General features: G+C 34.4%; 2 protein-coding genes across 2 annotated transcripts in view; one reads left to right on the forward strand and one right to left on the reverse strand.

Moving 5' to 3' along the window:
* The window catches only part of LOC145674992 (uncharacterized), a 51,283-nt gene extending 39,387 nt beyond the window's left edge, over positions 1–11,896 (forward strand). The window contains exon 5 of the mRNA XM_081745332.1: positions 9,102–11,896. Coding sequence (XP_081601458.1) covers positions 9,102–9,262 — 161 coding nt within the window. The 3' untranslated portion in view covers positions 9,263–11,896. The remainder of the gene's footprint in view (positions 1–9,101) is intronic.
* LOC145674996 (endochitinase) lies at positions 11,883–22,892 on the reverse strand. Its single transcript, XM_081745342.1, has 5 exons — positions 22,768–22,892; positions 20,783–20,818; positions 18,122–18,222; positions 15,289–15,363; positions 11,883–12,044 (listed from the first exon to the last, which is right to left on the reverse strand). The coding sequence occupies exons 1-5, from the start codon at positions 22,799–22,801 to the stop codon at positions 12,036–12,038; spliced, it is 255 nt and encodes an 84-aa protein (XP_081601468.1). The 5' UTR covers positions 22,802–22,892; the 3' UTR covers positions 11,883–12,035.
* Positions 22,893–23,947: the final 1,055 nt, after the last annotated feature.

Consider the following 23,947-nt stretch of genomic DNA (forward strand, 5'->3'; position numbering starts at 1 on the left):
GATAGACTACCCCCCGAGGAATAAGTAAATAAATAAATAAATAAAAATAGTTTCGTAATGTTTATCTTCCGTATACGAGTAATTGAAAAATTTTAGTGTCTCAACAATGAGAGCTGTATACAGGTGATTCTGGCCCAAATTTTCGACTCTCTCCCCCACGGTTGTTTTAAGAATTTTTATCTATTATCTACTCCCTTGGAGTAACTGTTGCTCTGTATTTTCACGGGCTTGCAACCGTCAGAATGAATATCCTGGCTGCTTTCCCAGCTACCCATTCAGCATGCAATAGATACATGCAATAACAATCAAATCCCACACAAACTACTCTACCCATCAAATATTTTAACATGGAAAATTCTTTTACGCAACGTATTTCGTTTGTTTAAAATGGAATAGACCTAAATACAACTTTTTTTTAATGTTCTTCTGGAAATTCGATAGCGAGATCGCTCACATCAAAAAATGAGATAATTAGTGCTCTGACAATCTGGTAGAAATACAACATGCCATATATACACATTACTGTGATTACATTGCTATTTATTCAATGATTATTTTGCTTAGAGCTTTCTTACTCTCCAGGGTACTCTTCAAGGGTATATAATTACTCTTCACTTATGTCGCGAAAAAAATATTCAGCTTGCAAATTTATTTCGAGAACTTCTCATTCCCTAATACATGTTTATTCTCTGAATTTGTACGTACAGCCGACAAACTTACATAGAATCTCAACAGAGTTCAAATGTGAGGTGTCTGCTGGGAAGCACAGGTCAGTTGTATGGGAGGGGCTTTTAGAGTGCAATTCTAGGAACACTGTGGGCTTTTAGAGTGTAATTCTAGGAACGCTGTAGGGGGCCATCCCGCTCCACCTGAGACAAAAAAAAAAAAAAAATCTGGAGGCACACAACTAGTTCACACTGGCTATAAACAAGTTCTGGCGCAACAAAGTTCTGAATGAAATATATATATATATTTACTATTCCATTTTCCGAACAATAACATTTACCGATGACCTGTTAGCCCCTCCACCACAGCCACCATGAAAACAAATTCAATCGGAATTTGTCCAGCTCGTTTGATCACGAATAATTATCGTTTGATCCCAACGCATACTGATGTATTACACACAATTTGGCTAGAGCTTGTTAGCCCTTGATAATCGACATGTATCATTCCATAGATATTTCAATCGTAAATAGGTAAGCAAAGTTTGCTTAGTTTCTGGTAGCAAGTATGGAAAATAGTTTACTGTTTATTTAAAAATGGAGGCCTCCAACAATGAAACTAACAACAATATGAGAAATCGACATGTACCACTCTAGATATCTGAATTGTAAATATGACAAGTTTGGCCAGCTTGTGGTAAAAAGTATGGAAAATAAAGTGAATCGTTTATTTAACAATGGTAGTCTCCAACAACGTAATTAAAACAATATGTGAAATCGACATGAACCATAGGATAGATATTTCAATCTTACATAGGTACGCAAAGTTTGGTCAGTTTCTGGTAGAAAGTATGACAGATAAAGTTTATTGTTTATTTAACAATGGTGGCCTCTAACAATGCAACTAACAACAAGTGAAATCGACAAGTACCATTTCATAGATATCTAAATCGTAAAGGAGTGTGCTAAGTTTGGTTAATCTGTGGTAAAAAGTATGGCAGATAAAGTTGATTGTTTATTTAACAATGGAGAAATTCAACAATTATTTATTGAACAATTGTGGCCTTAAACGATAAAACTAACAATAATATGTGAAATCGACAAGTACCATTCCCTAGATATCTCAGTGGTAATTCGATTGGTGTGCCAAGTTTGGTCAGTTTCTGGTACAAAATATAGCAAATAAAGTTGATTCTTTATTTAACAATGGTGGCCTCCAACAATGAAACTAAGAACAATATGTGAAATCAACACGTACTATTTCCTACATATTTCAATCTTAAATGGGTGTGCAAAGTTTGGTTAGTCTGTGGTAGAAAGTATGGCAGATAAAGTTGATCGTTTATTTCACAATGTAGAAATCCAAGGATTGTGTATTTAACAATGGTGGTCTTCAACAATGAAGCTAACAACAATATGAGAAATCGACACATATCTTTCCCTAGATATTTCAATCTTAAATGAGTGTGTAAGGTTTGGTCAGCTTCTGCTAGAAAGTATGGCATATAAAGTTGATTCTTTATTTAATAATGGTGGCCTCTAACAATGAAATTAACAACAATAAGTGAAATCGACACGTACTGTTCCATAGATGTCTGAATTGTAAATGAGTGCGCCAAATTTGGTTAATTGTGGTAGAAAGAGTGTAAGATAAAGTTGATTGTTTAGGTAACAATTTAGAAATTCAACGATTGTTTATTTAACAATGGTGGCCTTCAACAATGAAAGAACAACAATATGTGAAATCGACACATACCATTCCATAGATATCTCAATCGTTCATGAGTGTGCAAAGTTTGCTTAGTTTGTGGTAGAAAGTATGGCAGATAAAGTTGATCGTTTATTTAACAATGGAGAAATCCAACGAATGTTTATTGAACAATGGTGAACTTTACAATGAAACTAACAACAATATGAGAAATCGACACATATGTTTCCCTAGATATTTCAATCTTAAACGTGTGTGCAAGGTTTGGCCAATTTCTGGTAGAAAGTATGGCACATATAGTTGATTGTTCATTTAACAAACCTGGCCTCTAACAATGAAACTAACAACAATAAGTGAAATCGACACGTACCATTCCATAGATATCTCAATCCTAAATGAGTGTGCCAAGTTTGGTTAGTTTGTGGTTGAAAGTGTGGCAGATAAAGTTGATTGTTTATTTAACCATGGGGAAATCCAACGATTGTTTATTTAATATTGGTGGCCTCGAACAATGAAACTAAAAACAATATGTGAAATCGACTAGTAGATATCTCTGTGCAAATCCGATGGGTGTGCCAAATTTGGTCAGTTTGTTTTAGAAAGTATGGCAGATAAAGTTGATTGTTTATTTAAGAATAGTGGCCTTCAACAATGAAACTAACAACAATATGTGGAATCCACACGTACCATTCCCTAGATACTGCAATCTTAAATGGGTGTGCAAAGTTTCTTCATTTTCTCGTAGAAAGTACGAAAGATAAAGTTGATTGTTTACTTAACAACGGTGGCCTTCAACAATGAAACTAATAACAATATGTGAAATCGGCACGAACCATTCCATTGATATCTCAATCGTAAATGAGTGTGCCACGTTTGGTTAGTTTCTGGTAGAAAATATGGCAGACAAAAGTTGACTGTATACTTAACACTGGAGAAATCCAACGATTCTGTATTTAAAAATGGTGGCCATCAATCATGAACCTAACAACAACATGTGAAATCGACACATAGCATTCCGTAGATATTTCAACTTTCAAGGGGTATGCAAAATTTGGTCAGTTTCTGGTAGAAAGTATGGCAGATATAGTTGATTGTTTATTTAAAAATGGCGGTCTCTAACAATAAAACTAACAACAATAAATGAAATCGACACGTACCATTCCATAGATATCTCAATCGTAAATAAGTATGCCACGTTTGGTTAGTTTGTAGTATAAAGTATGGCAGATAAAGTTGATAGTTTATTTAATAATGGAGAAATCCAACGATTGTTTTAAAATGGTGGCCTCGAACAGTGAAACTAACAACATGTGAAATTGATTGGTACCATTCAGTAGATATCTCTGTGGTAATCCGATGGGTGTGCCAAGTTTTATCAGTTTGTGTTAGAAAGTGTGTTAGATAAAGTTGACTGTTTACTTAACAATGTAGGCCTTCAGTAATGAAACTAACAAGAATATGTGGAATCGACACGTACTATTCTTTAGATACCTCAATCTTAAAGGGATGTATAAAGTTTGGTCAGTTTGTGGTAGAAAGTACGGCAGAAAAAGTTGATTCTTAACTTAAAATTGTGTCCTCTAACAATGAAACTAACAACAATATGTGAAATCGACCCATACCATTCCATAGATATCTCAATCGTAAATGATTGTGCAAGTTTGGTTAGTTTGTGGAAGAAAGTGTGGCAGAAAAACTTGATTATTTAACAATGGTGGCATCTAACAATGAAAGAACAACAATATGTGAAATCGACACGTATCATTCCCTAGATACTTCAATCTTAAATGCGTGTGCAAAGTTTGGTCAGTTTCTGGTAGAAAGTGTGGCAGACAAAGTTGATTGTTTTTTAAAAATGGTGGCCTCTAAGAATGAAAGTAACAACAATAAGTGAAATCGGCACGTACCGTTCCATCGACATCTCAATCGTAAATGATTGTGCAAGTTTGGTTAGTTTGTGGTAGAAAATATGGCAGATAAAGTTGATTGTTGTTTAATAATGAAGAAATCCAACGATTATGTATTTAACAATAGTGTCTTACAACAATGAAACTAACAACAATATGTGAAGTCGACACATAGCATTCCGTAGATATTTCAACTTTAAATGGGTGTGCAAAGTTTGGTCAGTTTCTGGTAGAACGTATGGCCATTAATGTTGATTGTTTGTTTAACAATGGTGGCCTCTAACAATGAAACAAACAACAATATGTGAAATCGACCCATACCATTCTATAGATATCTTAATCTTAAATGATTTTGCAAATTTTGGTTAGTTTGTGGTAGAAAGTGTGGCAGAAAAACTTGATTGTTTATTTAACAATGGTGGCATCTAACAATGAAAGAACAACAATATGTGAAATCGACACGTACCATTCCCTAGATACTTCAATCTTAAATGCGTGTGCAAAGTTTGGTCAGTTTCTGGTAGAAAGTGTGGCAGATAAAGTTGATTGTTTTTTAAAAATGGTGGCCTCTAAGAATGAAACTAAAAACAATAAGTGAAATCGGCACGTACCGTTCCATCGACATCTCAATCGTAAATGATTGTGCAAGTTTGGTCAGTTTGTGGTAGAAAGTATGGCAGATAAAGTTGATTGTTTATTTAATAATGGAGAAATCCAACGATTGTTTAACAATGGTGGCCTCGAAGAATGAAGCTAACAACAATATGAGAAATTGATTGGTAGCATTCAGTATATATCTCTGTGGTAATCCGATGGGTGCGCCAAGTTTGGTCAGTTTGTGTTAGAAAGTATGGCAGATGAAGATGATCGTTTATTTAACAATGTAGAAATCCAACGTTTGTGTATTTAACAATGATGGTCTTGAACAATGAAACTAACAACAATATGAGAAACCGACACATATCTTTCCGTAGATATTTCAGTCTTAAATGAGTGTGCAAGGTTTTGTCAGTTTCTGGTAGAAAGTGTGGCAGATAAAGTTGATTCTTTATTTAACAATGATGTCCTCTAACAATGAAACTAACAACAATAAGTGAAATAGACACGTACGGTTCCATAGATGTCTCAATTGTAAATGAGTATGCCAAGTTTGGTTAGTTTGTAGTATAAAGTATGGCAGATAAAGTTAATTGTTTATTTAACAATGGAAAAATCCAGCAATTGTTTAACAATGGTTTCCTCGAACAATGAAACCTGTCGAACATTCGACAGGTACCATTCGCTAGATGTATCTGTGCTAATCGGATGGGTGTGCCAAGTTTGGTCAGTTTGTTTTAGAAAGTGTGGAACATAAAGTTGATTGTTTATTTAACAATGGTGGTCTTCAACAATGAAACTAACAACAATATGTGAAATCGACACGTACCATTCCCTAGATATTTCAATCTTAAATGGGTGTGTAAAGTTTGGTCAGTTTCTGGTAAAATGTACGGCAGATAAAGTTGATTGTTTACTTAACAATGGTGGCCTCTAACAATGAAACTAATAACAATAAGTGAAATCGACACGTACCATTCCCTAGATTTTGTAACGTCCATTAACCAGATTATATCCGTTTTTGCTTAATTTTTGAATTGTTCATTTTATTTTTGATTGTTTTAATTTTATTAGTTGCATATGTTAACATTGGTGACGGTGGCGCCATCTACCGTTTTAGACACAAACTATTTGGACGTAATGAATAACCTTAAACATCGATCGGTTGGAATATATAATAATATTCATCGTAGAAGATTACGGGATAAGATTCCTATATAAGAAACATGTTTGACTTACTTGTTAGTGCACTAACCAAATTATAATGTATTATATATATATATATATATATATATATATATATATATATATATATATATATATATATATGTATGTATGTATGTATGTATGTATATAAAGGTGAGCTTTTTAATAACTTGAAATTCCATAATATATCTTGAGAAGTAAGCATCGGATGAAAAAATGTCCGGAATAAAAAGTTATTATTTTGGAAAGGGAAACTCATCTGTGATAAAATTAGCCACCTCTGGAGTGTGGGCAACTTCGAAAACTTGAATGGTGATACCCATTTTCTATTCCAGATTCGGATTCTACGGGGAAAATTGAGTTAATTTTATTCGGAACATTTTTCTTTTGATTCGTAATAGATGGTGCTGGTGAAAGTTCGCTCTGCATTTGGCGTGATTTCAGGTCATTGAAATATGGCAGTGCTTTACGCCAACTTCCATAAGTCGAGAAAACGTTTAAGACAAAACTGTTAATGTTTGACGCAGATTTATTCTGGAATGAAACGTGTAGTTCTAAATTAAAGAAATCTTGGTGAAACTAGTTTTCACTGGTTACAGCATCATCTGTTACGAATTGAAAAAAAAAGTTTCGAATAAAATTTACTTATTTTCCCCCCGTAAAATCCGAATCTGCACTAAGAAATGGAGATCCTCATTTGACTTTTCAAAATTGCCCCCACTCCACCCACTGGGGCGGCGAAGGAGGAGTAAGTTTGCCACAAATAAATTTCCACCTTCTCGCCACGGTGGCTCAGTGATAGAGACTTCACTTCTGGTATGTGGAGTTTCTAGTTCGATCCCAACTTGCGCCAAGGTGCCCTGTAGTGAACAACCACCATTGTGTCGGTTTCCTCACATAGTATCATTTCCTTTCACTTACTTCATTCCACCATTTCGTTCATTATCATCTCCCTTAGCCTTGAAGGCATAATCAAATCATGGAATGTTAAACTGAAAAATTTCACTTAATTTTTCACTATCATGAGGCAATAAGAAAACTACGTGTATTTAAAGAGTAACGACGAAAGTTAGAAATAATAACAGTTGATAGGCGGTGCACTGACTGTGCTATATTTCGCTAGCTATAGCCCTTCAAGGATTGTATTGGCGGTGAGTTCAGTACTTCATTTGTATCTCTTAACTAATTTGATCAGTATTTGAAACCCGTATATCTAATGAAAACTGAAAAGATGTAAGTTGTTTGGTGTGTGTCTTCCATGCAATTTGGATCATCTCTAGGTAGTGAAATAAAATATTTAACTTGATGTCACAAGAGCACATGTAAATCTGTCTGGCCATGCGGCGAACATTTCAGCCGATCAGTGCATCGGTTTATATTGTACTATGTATATGTTGATGATGTAAATGTTCTTGTAACATTGGACAATACAGATGAACTAGAAAGTAAATTAAAACAAACTGTGGAGATTTTGATAAAATGGGCATCTCAGAATCAACTGATGATAAATGCAAAGAAAACAAAAGCACTATATTTTCATTACTCGTGTACACCTCGAATAGTACCTTCCATTGTGATAAATTCAACTTTTGTAGACTATTTAAAATCCAGTAAATTTTTAGGAGTTTCAATAAGCAACGGACTTACATAGGATGCACATATTACTGATCTAAATAACAAATTAAGTCGTATCTGTTTGTGATTTATAGACTACGTGGTTCTGTGTCAAAAGAAACTGCTGTTGTTGTACTGTGATACATTTCAATCCTCGTTAAATTATGGATTAATTTTCTGTTGAGTTCCGTATTTCAGTGTTACTACTGTTCGTCTACAGAAAAAAAGTCAATAAGATCTATTTTTAATCTATCACCATGAGCCTCATGCAAAAGGATCTTTCAGCCAAATAAAATTTTAACTGTGCCTTGCCTGCACATATACAAAAGTGTCATGTAAGTAAAGAGAAATGAAAGTAGTTTTCTTCATGTTGACAATGTACATTCATACAACACAGAGAAAAGAATAACATATTCACTTCACTCCAAAACTATGCGTGCATGAAAAGAAGTGTCCTTTCTATGTCCACTAAGTTGTATAATAAGCTCCCGACTTACTTAAAGGATATAAAAACCATACCAAAATTCAAAAATGAACTGTTCAATATTTTATGTAACAAAATGTATTATGACAAATTAATACTTGGGTGATAGTTTGTAAATTAATGTCATATCAGTTATATTGAAATATCTTAATAGTATTTGACAAGTCCTATGTACTGATCTCTGACCGATAATGTACGAAATGGATCAATAAAAGAATGAATGAATATATACTTGCTTGTCTACGCTTCTTCGACATAGCAGTTTATTAACCCCATGATGTTATTTCTGGCCCCGCCACTGTTCTAGACGTATTAAATTAATGATTTTAAAATACTATTTAACATTTAAGCTCTATTTTCATATGAGAAAATTAAGTTAACAGTCATCTACATACTCGTGTTAAATAGTTTTACGTATTCCGTGCATAACGACTGATCGTATGTGCACGACTGCTTCCATTAAATTTGATTCGATTCAGCATATCCTCTCGATTTTCTTCAAAAACTGCATATGAAAGAAATCTGAACTAAAATCAGTAACTTTGGCAACCCTGCTACGTGACCGAACGTCACTTCGTAAACAAGAAAGTCAGTTCGCAACTTTCCCACACGCACAGATAAACCAAGCGAGTAATATCTTCGAACCAATTTTTACTAAAACAGCTTTGCTTATCTTAGGAAATAGTTTCAGTCTCGTGTTTTGCTAGCACTCGATAACATTCTGTACAGGTCTATATGTTATTCATAGTGTTTGTAATTTATAAATATTGTTAATGCTTAACTTGGAAGTCCTAATGTCTGGAGTGGAAAGAAATATTTTCTAAATTAAAGTATTAAATAGCATAAAAATGTGAATGTATATAATTTATGATAGTACATAGCTTGTAATGTTAAATTAATACCTGTTGTAATCCTTCCAGTATACAAAATTTTAGAATCAGCTTATGGAGAATATAATGGCAATCTGGAAGCTAGTCTTGAGGAAATTCAAGATCTTCTGGGACCAGGAATGGAACAAGTTAGTCACAAAGTGCTGCAACTTGTAATCGCGGACGGAATCTACAACAACGATAATTCGTAATGCATTTTGTGTCATTAAGAACCCTAGTACCTGGCGTATGTATGTATGTATATATCAAAAGTATTAATTGAAATTTCACTGTGATAAAATCACCTCATGTACGAGGTACGTTTCAAAAGTGAGAGCCGGTCGAAAAAGAAAGAAGAAAAAAAAGCAGTAATGAGTCAAATCGCCTAGTATGTTTGCTGCTTTGGTTTATCGGATCACTGATCATTAGCGCTCAGTTTCTTATGTTTATCCCGCAGTCAGTAATAATGGCTCCGAGAATTAATGAAGCAGTTAATGCAAAAAGGGCTTCAAACAAAATTACTTGTTAGTTTTGAGGAAAATAGGAAAACAATACAGTTTAGAAATTATAAAATGAAAATTGAACCATTTTTTTTCGTGTAGATACAAATGACATTAATCGAATGCTGTATAGGAAAACCATTTTTATGCCTATTGCTATGGTTAAAAAAAAATGAATTTAGCATCCTGTTCAGCAGCGAGGCTGTATGAGACGCGGACCTACAGTTTAATTTGGAATCTGAAGTCTTGTGGGGATTCGAATCCGAATCTCCCATGCTAGAGGCGCCTACCATTTTCACGATTTTCTTTAGCCTACAAAGTTTGGTTTTCAACAATACTGAAAGAATGAGTTGAAAATCGCAGTGTTGAGCGGTTGAATTTTCAAGTGGTGGATATTTATGTATGAGATGTAATCAGCACGAAAGGTGAGCAGAAAATTATAGGGAAAAGTAAACTAGATATAATAAAATTTTGAACTAGTAAGAAATTTTGTTTACTTTTGAACAATGACTAACCGGCATTTACTTTTGACACGCACCTCACATTGCAGTACAATGCACAAATGCAGTGCCTTGAAGCACGTATCAAAGAGTGTATTTTCCCTGTTTATGAATATCTTGTGTGAAACTGTAGTTATATTTAGATGTGTAAATATTCAAACTGTAAATAGTGAACAGAGAGAGAAGCTTAATGGTTTAATATGAGGTCCACAATTAGGGAGGTTGTCCTCTTCCAAAAAAATATATTTTTTTTTCTGGCCTTGTAAATAGTTCCTAATACTGGTGCAAATTACTTTTGATACCTGAAATTTAACATTCCCCAAACTTTACATTTCTGTATAAATTGTCGCTGGTTAGGCAAGCCTATGTAGCTATAACATTTTTTTTTTACATTGTAATCGCCTTTAAAGAACAGGAATTTCTGACTATTACGAAAAAGAATTGTATTATTATGTGCAAGGAATTACTTACTTTTGCTTAAATTGCATTCGTGAAACCTTATATTTATTGCAAATTTTACAAGAATTCATGAGAAACGGACTGAACTGAGAATCAAACTCAGATCAGTCAATTTATCGTGTCGGTGCCCAGACAACTACGCTATCCAGTCCGCTCCTAATCATCCACACCCATCCACTCTTGAGGGCATTATTCAGCCATTTAAAGCAACAAAGACTGTAACACAACTCCTATTGTGCGTGTGGATCACCTGATGTGTATTTTAATGTAGACCTGCGATGATTGAATTAGATAATACATCAGGGGCGTCATTTCAGACTTCGCTTGAGGAAGGCAAGAGCACCACCGACATAAGACTTCCACGTTTTGTACTATATATTAGTAGACAATCGATTAAAGTATATGCATTCCTCAAACTCTTGGGAGGGGTGAACAATTGCCCCCTCCTGCTCCCTAAATGACGCCCCTGTAATACAGAAGAAAAAATCAACTGGTTTACCTTTACCTTAACATTTCATCTTCAAAATTAAGTATTCGCAGTTGCGATGAAAAAAAGAGTATCTTCTTCCTATGTACACACATGTCCAAAATTATTGTCGCATGTCTATCAATATCTTGTTGAAGGAATAGAATTTGATAACGAATTCGCCTGATATTTCTTATAATGTTAGTGTGTGTATAATTGGCAAAGACATGTATGTTGTAAATTTCATGTCAAAAGAGCATTAAATAAGAACGATAAAACGAAAATAAAACTGTCTTGCCCATTTAGCAACATTTTGTTTTACTCATTCTAATTTTTGTGTTTATAATTCTTTTCCTATGAAATTTATAACAAATATACATTTCCCGATTATACACAGAATATCAGTATTAAAAGGCCCCCTACAAAATCATCAAAATATTTCTTACAAGAAGACAGTTATAGATATGCGACAATCATTTTGGACATGACTGTACATACAGTCTTGTTCAAACAATGTTGGCCACTCCTCCTACTTTAAAAGATCGTATTCCGGCCACTGTACGTGGGAAATTCTAATACATTGGCTTTAAATAATAATCTCAATTGATCAAAGAAGGCCCACACTTGCTTGATTTAATTCCGACTTTGAGTAAGAGTGTAAGGATTTTCAAAGAGAGATGGGTGAGCAGGTTTTCTTGAACAAGACTGTGCATTCTAAGATAACATACAAATAGTCCAAATAGGGGAAAATTGAACAATGAGAACAGAATCATACCATTTCCTTTTCCCCATGGCTAAGTTCCTGTTTGGTTTTAGGAGTAGACTAAGAACCGTAGTATGTTTTATACAGTCTCATAATTTAAAAATAAACAAATATTAAAAGGCACACTATAAATTAAATGACGTATACTTTCGTAAATTTATTTTTTTATTTATTTACTTATAATGAAATTTACAAAAGTTTTTGTTTTAATGTACGTACATATAAATAAAATAAATAATGTTCTTGCAGTTTAACTTATCATGATCGCTTATTGAAGTTGATTATATGTAAGATACTTCAGGGGTTCTGAAAAAAAAGAAAAAGATTATGATGATCATTAAATAGAGCAAGAACTTCATTCCCTTTAATTATAGACCAAGCCATTTACATGTATAGAGTTAGATAAGTGATTTCTTCGTTTAAATATTATTATATTCTAGGTATGGCTTAATAGGTTATTCTGTACACAAGACTTAAACATAATAATATAAATGAAATACCTACTTTAGAAGCATTGAATTATATCCTTTCACTACGATGTTTTATTTCCTTCCTTCCTTACTGGAAACTTCATCGGGTAGTTGTATTCAGAATAACTAGTTACCTGTTACTTGTATGAGGAATATAATGGTTATTCAAAATACAGCTACGTGATAAAGTTTCCAGCAAGGTAAAAGGAAATGAAACATCTTAGTGAAAGGATTATAATTCATTGAGTAAGGTAAAAAGAAATAAAATATCGTAGTGGAAAGATATAATTCATTCCAACAAAGTAAGAAGAAAGGAAATATCGTAGTGACAGGATATAATTAATTCCAGTGAGGTAAAAATAATAAATAAACAAATATCATAGTACAAGGATGAAATTCATTCCAGCGAGGTAAAACATCGTAGTGGAAAGATACAATTCATTCCAGTGAAGTAAAAATCGTAGTGAATGGACATAATTCATTCCAGCAAGGTAAAAGGAAATGGAATATCGTAGTAAAAGTATATAATTTAACGCTTTGAAGGTAAATTATTTTATTATTTCTAATTTAGAAGGCGTTGCTTATACATCCTAGTTAAATAAGATAAGTAAATAACTTAACATATTAAATTAACGAAAAAAGTCGAAAAAATGTGTTTAATTTCCATTTAATCTGTTACTAAAACTTTAAACTCTTATTTCACTCTAGGGGAAGGGGGCGACGCTGGCTCAGTGGTAGAGCGTTCACCTCTGGTGCATGGGGTCCCTGTTTCGATCCCAGCTCAACGCCAAGTGGGCTTTGGGGTAGACAAACACAGTGTTCGTGAATTTTCTCCCACTTTATTCATTCCACCATTGCACTCATTTCTCATCATCACCGTTTCCTTTAACCTAGCCGGCATAAGCATGGAATGTAAACCTAAAATATTTATTTCGTTTTAATTTTCTTATTTCGCTCTAACAGACGCGAAAATAAGGGGAGCAATTGAGGTGATTAACCTCGCAAATATCTCCGGATTAACATTTTTCTTCTTTGTAAGAGGAAGTAACCCATTTATAAAAATATGTTAATCAAGCTTAATAATTACGTGATATTCTCTTTCAATATTCAGTAAGAGCAACAAAAAATGAGTGTTACAAAGAACGAAATGCTCAAATCACAGTTAAGTTCACAAATACATACGAATTACAACCATGATTGTATGTACGTATAGCAGGGCTAACAAGAGATGATCTCTGAAGTTTCTTATCACATGCGAAGGAAAAATAACAGTTTCTACTTTGGTACTAATATTAACAACCACGGTCACTCTGTCTTACACCATTAATTAAATTGCCATGATAGAAGCACCGAAAAAAGCCTTGGCATGTGAGTAGTATCAATGTCACTGTGAGTTATCAGAGACCTTCTCTTGTTGGCTCCACTATAGGTATACTTCATAAATTGATAAATTATAAAGGTTAAATTTGTTGATAAAAAAATACTAGCGTGGTTAACAAAAATTATTTTATTTACACTAGTATAAAATTACTATTGTTATCGTATGTAAAATAGCGGAAGATATCCTTCCATCTCAGAAAGAAAGAAAAGAAAAAAACTTATGAAGTCTTACTTCGTATAAATTTTTGTATATTTGAAATGGTACTAATGCATTTGGATGTTCTAGAGAGAATTACAATTATCCTTTGAGCTGCAATTATATTTATTTTTGTTATTTAAACTCTTATAGGAGTATTGTGTTGAAATACTCATTATGTAATATGGAAATAGACTGTATATTATATATAAAGAGCAATAAGTTGAATTCTATTAGTAAAGTTGTTTTACTAAACGTTATAAACAGTATGTAATTTTAATGGCAACTTCAGAATATGTTACTACGTTTTTAAAGAAATTGTATTACAAAATGAAATGCATTAGTTTTTATATAATACTAGCAGCGTTCACCCCGCTTCGCTGCGGTCACCCCGGAACGCAATAAACTTTGTTACTTAGATAATTTTTACTTTTTCGCTTTCAAGTGATATGATAAAAACCATAGAAGATTGCAGTAAATGTTAACATTATATCGCCTTTCATTTATGTTAACCCGCCCCGCTTCGCTGCGGTCACCCCGGAACGCAATAAACTTTGTTACTTAGATAATTTTTACTTTTTCGCTTTCAATTGATATGATAAAAACCATAGAAGATTGCATTAATGTTAACATTATAGCGCCTGTCATTTATGTTAACCCGCCGAGTGACACGGTCATGCGGGTTGCATATAAATACGTTTATTTTTACCTATGATGAACTAACAAAGGATTTGTACGTTATGGACACTTGAATGGTCAATTATCTCAAGACACTGGTAATTAAAAATTAAAGTGATATGAAAAAAACCATCTAGGGTCCAAATCCTAATAACCCCCCAAAAATAAAAGAAATTGGTTCAGCCGTATTAGCGTGATGAGGGAACAAAGGATTTGTACGTTCTCTTTTATAATATAGATTAATTCAGTGTTTATTCATAAAGTAAGTTATCCGTTAATGCTTGAAATGAAAGATTGTTGACAGATACTACAGATATCAATTACTTGATAACTTTAATCTATCTGTTAATTTGAATAAAGCTTTATTCTATCCTGTCTTGCTTCTTTACATCCCTGACTGTCGAAAATATTACTGTAGTTCCTTTGGTTACAATTTTCTGTTGATATATTTACATATATTTGTTAGAAATAAGGAAAACCATTGTTGTCATATGATAAACAAGATACCGATACTTAGGTGGTTATCTTGAATATTACATGTTTGAAAAACATTAACAAACTTTACATACTCTTTCGCAAGATAGAAAATACAAATAAGATTAAAACAACGGAACCTATTAGTCTGTTCCGGCATTTTATGTGACGTAACAGTCCTTTTGTGATTTATTTGTACAGAACTGAAAATTTCCATGACTTTTTTTTTTTTTTTTTTTTTGTATAATGTATGAAACCTATTGTAGACAACAATTGGTTTTTCCTATAATCAAATCCAGAACTACAGTACGCCTACAGGTGTTTAGTTGATAGGTTCCATATGTAGACTTACCTCAACGCAGTGTGAAGGTATCTCATCATCACACCTAAAGAGTGCGGGATTGTAAAAAGTGTCGGCTGGGCATGGCTGTGTAAAGAAAGCAGAAAAATTACTTCATTCAGTAGAAAAATTGCTTTCTGAAGTAGACATACGTATAGAATAAAAAAAAAAAAAAAAAAATCATAATAATGGATTTGTGCTTAAGAATATTATTGTAACAGTTTAGGAGAAAATGGAGATAGTTTGGTTTCATTTGGTTTATAATTTTAAACAACAGTTTTAGGAATGATAAAAAGGTGGATCAAAAGATTGCGATCTTGGCCAATAATTACAGGTTTTGGATCAGGGACCACAAAATTTTTGAACGAACCCTAAATCGAGTTTTCGTATTTTTTACGGAATAAGGACATCATAATGAGTTACTGTATTTTACGGACTATAAGACGCTACGAACTATTAGGCGCATCGTAATTTTGAAGCAATACCGTTGAAAAAAAAAAAGTACCGTTCCGCACAGTTCACGGTCTGTATATTCTAGTCTGTGGTTCTGGGTTTGTGATAAGGGGAGACAGTGTTACCAAGTTTGTGAATCCCCGCAACTCATATTTGCCGCATCGGTGCACTGCTGCTGCCAGTTAAAACCAATGTTGCTGTTTCCGGCGGTATCGAATATAAGGCCATTTTTAAGACTGGCGGGAATTTTAAACCAAACACTGCATATTTTTATATTAATTTCGAATACAAGATACACCTGAATTTTAGAGGCAAGTTTTCGAAGAAAAAAAGTGCATGTAAAAAACGGTGAGTGATAGTTTGGGTTTGGCTATGTAGTAGTACAGATATAACGCCTACAAGAAAATTTTTGATTGAAATATATTGGATCTAAAAATGTGTTATGTGTTTAGTACTCTGTACTGATAATTTTCATAGAATGAACTTAGGCAAAGGATGAAAAAAGGAGAAGGAAAACAGTAATATTATAGAAGATATAGATCAAACTAAATAATATGACTATCCCTACCAATGTGTTTATCCCAGCGAGATCCGATACTGCTCTTATTCCCGGTCGCTCAAGTACGAAAACTAATTAATATTCTTAACTCATAGAAGAAATGTGTTAGACGATTTCTATATTTTCTTTAAATGATTAATTGCATGCCAGAGCAACTTTCTGTCAATTGAATAAACAAGTGAGATCACCGTAGTAGTTGAGTTTCGTACTTGGAGCTATCCAAGATGAGAGCAATAGCGTCTCTCAAAGTGATCTGGCTGCAGGGCCGGATTAAGAATCCTAGAAGCCCTAACCACTTAAAAGATTTTTGTATCCCCATATGTAGGGGCTATGTAATTCAAACTATAAACAATGAAGCATAAAATAAAATTTTATCCATCGAAATTAAACAAAATTCACAGTAATGTTTGTTTTTGTATACCGTACTCTCATTTTATTTATATTTGATAATTTTTTAAAATTATTTTTTAATGCAACCATTTTAAATAATATTAAGAAGGGGAAGAGAAAAACTGATTAGGACATTGACTAAGAAGAAATTGTACCATGAGAGACGTGCTAGAGGGTATGGTAGCAGGAAAGAGGGGGAGGGGCGAAGGAGACTACAATTAATGGACGATATCAAAACAGAAAAATAATACGTGAAGACGAAGAGTTTAGTGGAAGCATGGAAGCTTCTCAGTTGCAGCAAGTGATTCCCAATGGCATAATACCTACGATGATGATGATGATAAGTTTTCTCCTATTTTTTTTTAATTGCAAAGTCTTTGATTGGATCCTCAAAGACTTAAGTATTATCAATCTTATTAAACTGTTATTATTATTTTTACTTCTATCAAGGAGTTTTTTGTTTTTTTTTTTTTGTGACGAAGTGTGTGTGTGTGTTTTCCAGTGACGTTGTACAGAAAGTATGCAAACTTCACAGATCGTCTACATAGTTTCCCCTGCTTTTATTTAGACTATGTTGGGGGACTTTTACCCCCATCGATTTCATGACCCATGACTCATGCTGGTCCTGGCCGCCTTGGCGGAAGTTTGCACTCCTTGTTACTATTGTGTATATTCGTATGTTATTTCTCTCATTTAATGTGGCTCAGTGGTAGAGCGTTCACCTCTGGTGCATGAGGTCCTTGTTTCGATCCCAGCTCGCGCCAAGTGAGCTTTGTGGTGGACAAACACCGTATGCGTGGGTTTTCCCGTTCTTCCCACTTTCTTCATTCCACCATTTTCATTCATTTCTTATCATCACCGTCTCCTTTAGCAAAACCAGCATAATCGTAGGACGTAAAACTTAAAGATTTCATTTCTTTTTTTTTATGTGGAAGCCTCTTTTGCGCGTCCTGGTTCACCATCATTTGTAGTACTGCACTACATGTCCTACCATGGTAAATTCGGTTATAGAAAATTTATGTTGTGTCCCCTTCCCTTCATGTCTTAAGCACGGTCTTATTTTACTTAATGGTTAATCCATCCCTATATCGCTGGAATAAATATATTGGCAAAATAAGGTTTGTCACATTACTTAGTTCAGGAAAATGGCAGACGGTTTCTATATTTCATTTTTAATGTGAACTAAAGTCTGTCCTTCAAATAAAAGAGAAATGTAACTATACTTGTGACCTAAAACTTACCCTTTTTCTAGGCTTAGAGATTCAATACAATAATAATTATTATATAAAATAAAAATTATTATTATTATTATTTATTACTCGGAGAAAGGCAGTGAAACTTTCAATCCTTAAATTTAATGATGATTTCCATTCCCATTTAAGTTTGCGAATGCAATTAAAACATTCTCAAGGAAAAAGTAAGTTAATATTTTGTTTTACTTACCATATGTGTAGGATGTCCGGAATCACATACGTAATACCATGCACAGTCATCTGGATCTTGGAAGATGCCGTAATCTGCTGGACATGTCCAAGGTGCTTTTACTAAAATAATAATAATATAATTAGTGTAAAAGGTTTACTAGGGTTTGTCAACACACAATGCTAGGAATATTAGGAAAAATATACAGGGTTAGCCTAAATGAATCGTCGGGTTTCAAAACACTGTTTATTTACAAGTATACGGCGTACAAAGACTTGTTATACATGAAAAGATACATACACTCACCAAGTTTATGGTACATTCTACAAATGTTCAATGTGTGCGTCCTTGGTCACCCGGCACACATCCAAACGATAATCGAATTTCGTCCATACGTTCACTAGCATGTTTCCGTCAATGTCCATCACAGCAGCAGTGATGCGTTCCTGCAGTTCTTGCAGCGTTGTTGGCACTGGGAATACATAAACTTTGTCCCTAACATAACCCCACAGGAAGAAATCACACAGGGGCGGATCCAGGGGGATCGATCGGGGCCATCGCCCCCCCCATAAGAGGAAAACTTTCTTATTTTATATATATAAATAAAACATATTCCAAAGTTTTGTGCCCTTAAGAGTAGCAATATGACAACCCCCTCCCAGAAGTCGGTCCTGGATCCGCCCCTGAAATCACATGACGTGAGCCTGGGGATCCGTGCTTTGAAACCCGATGAATTATTTGGGCTAACCCTTTATTTATAAAGACTGGAATTCAAAATAAGGCTGCCATTATTTTATTCAGTTTTATATAATAACAAAACGTTGAAGAAGCTATTTTCTTTTGATATTTGGTTTGATATCTAATATATGTTAACAAGTAATGTTTCCGGATTGTGTGAAAAATTCGTCTATTAGCAACTTTTTATTATACTTAGATACACTGCATTTACTAATATTTGATAGGTTAAATGCTTAATTTCAAAGTGACTCTTAACAAGTTTGTTCCATATATGTATTCCTAAATTTCTGTTCTAACCCCAGTTTTAATGGCGAATAACTTGAGAATCGAGTGTCTATACAGAAAATATAACATACGCATACCAAACAAGTCAATGTCTATCTCTGTAGCCCTCCCCCACTGATCTAATAGCTAGGGCGTGTGCCTTTGGTGCATGTGGTTCCGCGTGCATAGTCACTAACGCTTCCGTCTATGATGTAAGTGGTCCCGGGTTCGATTTCTGGTGAGGACACTGTCGAAAGGTGTACAGCTTTTACAGGCTGGTCATCCTGAGAAGTTTTTCCTGGGTTTTCGTCATTTACAAAAAAAAATAATAATAATAATAATAATAATAATAATAATAATAATCCGTGTGTCTGCGTAGCGTATTCGTTAACGCTTTCGTCTTTGGTGTAAGCGGTCCCGGGTTCGACTCCCGGTGCTAGAACACAAAAAATAATCACCCGTGTGGCCCCGTGTTGCGTAGTCACTAACGCTTTTGTCTTTCGTGTAAGCGGTCCCGGGTTCGATTTCTGGTGAAGACATCAGGTTTGTCTGGTTTCTGTTCCTTAAAGAATTTAATGTTGATTTTGTTTCTTGATATCCATGTAGGTAGGATTAGGAATTAGATTTCTGGGTTTTCGGCAGCTATGGCTATGTAGCCCGTAACGTATAAAGGATGACATCCTTCGGTGATCACTGTCTGGGAAATTGAGGAAGAAGAAATGAAACGGTCTGGGACCTTTATATGAGGTAGATCCCGACATTTCCATGCTATGGATTAGGAGAATCCAGGAAACCTTACTCAGGATGGCTGGACTAAAAAGCTTATACAGTTTTTCGATCGAATGTCCCTATCGGAAATCGAATTTGGGACCTCTTGCACCAAAGGTGAGAGCATTAATGACCACGCTACGCGGAGTCACATTTGATATCCGTGTGATACCATTGCAGCATTGGTTCCAGGTAACGAAATTTAAATGGATATGATATGAAAGTTTTGCAAGTGTGTTTCAAGGGAGAAATTTGCACAAAAATATACATGAACTGCTTCATGGAAAATTGTTTCTCCTGCACAATAACGCTTGGCCACGTGGCACGACAGGCTATTTAAGCTTTGGAAAAAATGGTGGCGCCCTCTAGACTATCATCCATATAACCTGCACTACGCTTTCTGGGCTTTCCAACACTTATAATAAGGGGAACATACGCGGAAGAAACTTTAGCACAGACAAGGAAGTAAAAGCTGCTACACCTACTACCTTACACAGACTCGAAGAAAATGGACTGCAACATGTATTTGAGAAGCTAGTACCTTTCTGGAAACGATATATAGAGTGTAAAAGACGCTCTTTCGTAAATGGAAACCCACACCAACCCTCCTACTGACTCGAAATCCGAATAGTGATCTCAGTCCACCAACTTTTGGAACACCCCTCATGTCTGTATTGTAACATTTTATAGAAAGCTTTCTTCTTCTGTTGTTAGTAATAAATGTTAGTTCTTTCCGCTAATGTTTCCTCTACAAACGTGAAATATAGTAATCAAACGTAATCGTAACAGTACGTAATCACGTTAAAATATGAGTAAATTAAAATATAGGCAGTTAAACCGAACTATATATTTTAAAGTTACTTTTATCGTATTTTGTTAAACTCAAGTTTATCAAATATTACGGGAACATACCTTGTCTGGCTTCAACATAGCAAACAACAACAAGACCTGAAAATAAAAATAATAAATGTATTATTTTATTGTTCAATTTTTACAGCTTTCTATACCTCAACAATATTTTGAATGCTTTATTCAAATTAAGAAACTGTTAAACAGTGTTTAGAAGAACAATTCCCAGCAGCACTTTTTTGTAGGCTGTAGGTAGACTAATCGTTGGTATGGTGAGGGGGAATGTGTTGGCCCAACGTAGGTAAAAGTGTATGTTGGTCAACTAACAATTTGCCTTTATTTATCCAACTTCACAATTCTACTTCTTTTGTGGAGCTACGTTTGCAAATGCTTGGCAAAATTGTCAACTGCAATATAGAGCGAATGTTGGAAGTTGGCTAGCCTACCGTTTCCCACTGTTGGACCTACTGGTTGTGCTGCTAGAAATCCTGTAATGTGACTACTGAATTAATTATATTGAATTGCACAAAGTAACCTTTCTGTTTGGTTCAGACTATTTTGTTTCTTTGTACTGTATTTTACTGAAATTGGACGTAAACGTGGAGATAGTTTTATATAATAACACACAATCCTGAAGTTGCTTAATAATAATAATAATAATAATAATAATAATAATAATAATAATAATAATAATAATAATAATAATAATAATAATAATAATAATTCTACTATAACACGACATGTCATAGGATAGGGTGATCAGATTTTTTTTAAAACAAAGCAAATTGCCATAATTTGATAATTCTTCTAGGTATAGTGAAGAATACAAAGGAAGTGTGAAATCGAAGTATCGAATCTACGCGTAACCTTCGATTGTCAATCTAGAGAAGGTGATAGAATATCGAAGCATTGAGTTTATTACGGAATCGTCTGCTTGAACATTTTGAAATCCTTGCAAAACGAAGACTCAACTATAGTGTTTTAAAACACGTACTACGTAATTCAGCTAAAACGAGATGTTTTTCACAGAAAAAAGGGAAATTTAGCGTTCCGTTTGCTTTTTTTTTTTCTTTTTTTTAAAGGGAGATTGGACATTTTCTGAAAAAAAAAAAAAAAAACAAGATCAATTTACAAATGGGATGTCTGATAGCCCTATCATAGGATCTTCAATAGCTCTCCCCTTGAATATCTTTGAAGTTGCCGGTCAATTTCGAATCAACCAGATAATAGTAGCTAAGTTGACAATCAGCATTCAAATTTCAATTGAAGTAATGGAATAGAATTCAATGAGCCGATTCGGCCTAGTCGATTCAAGTTAACGGCAACTGCAGAGAGTCGCTTATTAATCGATTAGAGTATGGCCAAATCGAATAAGGGACAAAATATACAATTATCATCATAAATGAAGAGCAAGGGGAAATACAATGATGACCAACATTGATTGTTAGTATACCTTTGAATTCCGCTATGTCCTTCAAATAATAACTCTTAGGTCCACTATACACTATTAGATAAATCCTCAGAAATATCTTAGGACAAATGTTACGACATATCTCATAGGAAATCCTATACTTTTGTGCCATACATGTGAAGATTTTTCCTGTTTCACATCCTCCGAAGAGGTGCCGGGTCAGGTCTCACAACGCATACTTGGCCAGTAATGTTTTCTAGTGTCTTCTGTTTTGCATGTCTGTTGTGATAGAGCGTTGATTTTGTATTATATAAAAATGTATGCTCCTCGTATGCGCTAATAAGTGCGCAAATAGAATCTTTGCTGGAGGGGAGAAAACGTTTTCGCTCCCCCCCCCCCCCCCCACATATCGCTTAAATCGAAATCTTACGAATTTTCTTTCCGAAATAGAGCGTGCTCTAAACAAGAGAAATCTCATAGGATTGTTCAGAACATAGGAAATGGCATGCGATATGATGCCATACAAGTTGAGATTTTGACTCTAGGAAAAATCGTAAGAGATTTCCTATGATCTATCCGATAGTGTATGCCAGGTCTTACTTAACGATTCCTTGTGAAGAATATTCTTAATACTCACCAAGTAAAACTAGTGTAAATGTCTGCTTGAACATCTTGGTGGTCGAACACTTACGTTATTTTCTTCGTAAGGAAAGTAATATACTGCACAAAGCCAGAGTATTGCTGATTTATATAGTCTCCATAATCAACATATTCAAAAGGCAGTGAGATAGGAAACTAATTTTGACAGCTTAAAACAATGCATTTAGAGATAATTGTTTTCAATATCATGATAAGGGCAGGTCAAACTTTCACTGTGATATTGCTTTAGTTAATGATATCCTGATAACACTCAAGGTTAAGTGATCAAAACTTCGGAATCATTCGTATTTCACATTTTCCCTTGATGTTATATGCAAAAGAATGTGAAATTCATCCGTGATTTCATGATTAGCATGTTGTTTATACACTTCAGTACACTTTGTTCCTCATTGGGCTTTAAACGCAGCTATCTTTGCAACAACGAGACTATATGAGACAGGATCTAATATTTAGAATGGGGCCCGAAACATTACCTGTGTTTGCGTCCAAGCACGTATTCTAAAGGTAATCGAGTCAGAAGTCACACGACGAAGACGAGTATGCTAACATACGTAAATCCATGAGGTAGCTCCAGAGCTTATAGTAAACAACCATACTTGAATTCACAGAACGAATTAAAATAATACCACTTCTATCACCAAGAGTACTCACACCACAGATAAATGAATAGACTGAATTTGTTCCCTACGATTTATAATACGGTACTTATTAAGAGCTTAGGTTTGACAGTATAGATTATGAATCAATTCCCTTTTCCTGCCACTTTGTGCTGTTCGATATCACGGTCATTTGCTACACATGTGAAACCAAATTCAATACTTGGTGGGGTATTACCTCGGATATAGATTCCAGTAATGGTTCGAGTGCCACTTTAAACTAGGGATGGGCTAAACCGGTTTTCTATAAAAACCGGAAATCGGTTTCTAGAAAAAACGAAATCCAAAAAACCGACATTTTGGTTTTCTCCAGAACCGGTTCGGTTTTTCATCGAAACCGGTTTCAGTTTTCACCAAAATCGTTTTCGGTTTTCTTCAAAACCGGTTCGATTTTCACCGAAACTGGTTTCGGTGTAAATTTTTGGAAAAAACATAAAACTATTTCTGTGGAAACGGAATTGGTTTCTGGAGAACAACGAAACACTATTCTGGTCAAAAATA

The sequence above is a fragment of the Thermobia domestica genome, chromosome 18 (genome assembly GCF_964235325.1).
Source record: "Thermobia domestica chromosome 18, izTheDome1.hap1.1, whole genome shotgun sequence".
Lineage (NCBI taxonomy): Eukaryota > Metazoa > Arthropoda > Insecta > Zygentoma > Lepismatidae > Thermobia > Thermobia domestica.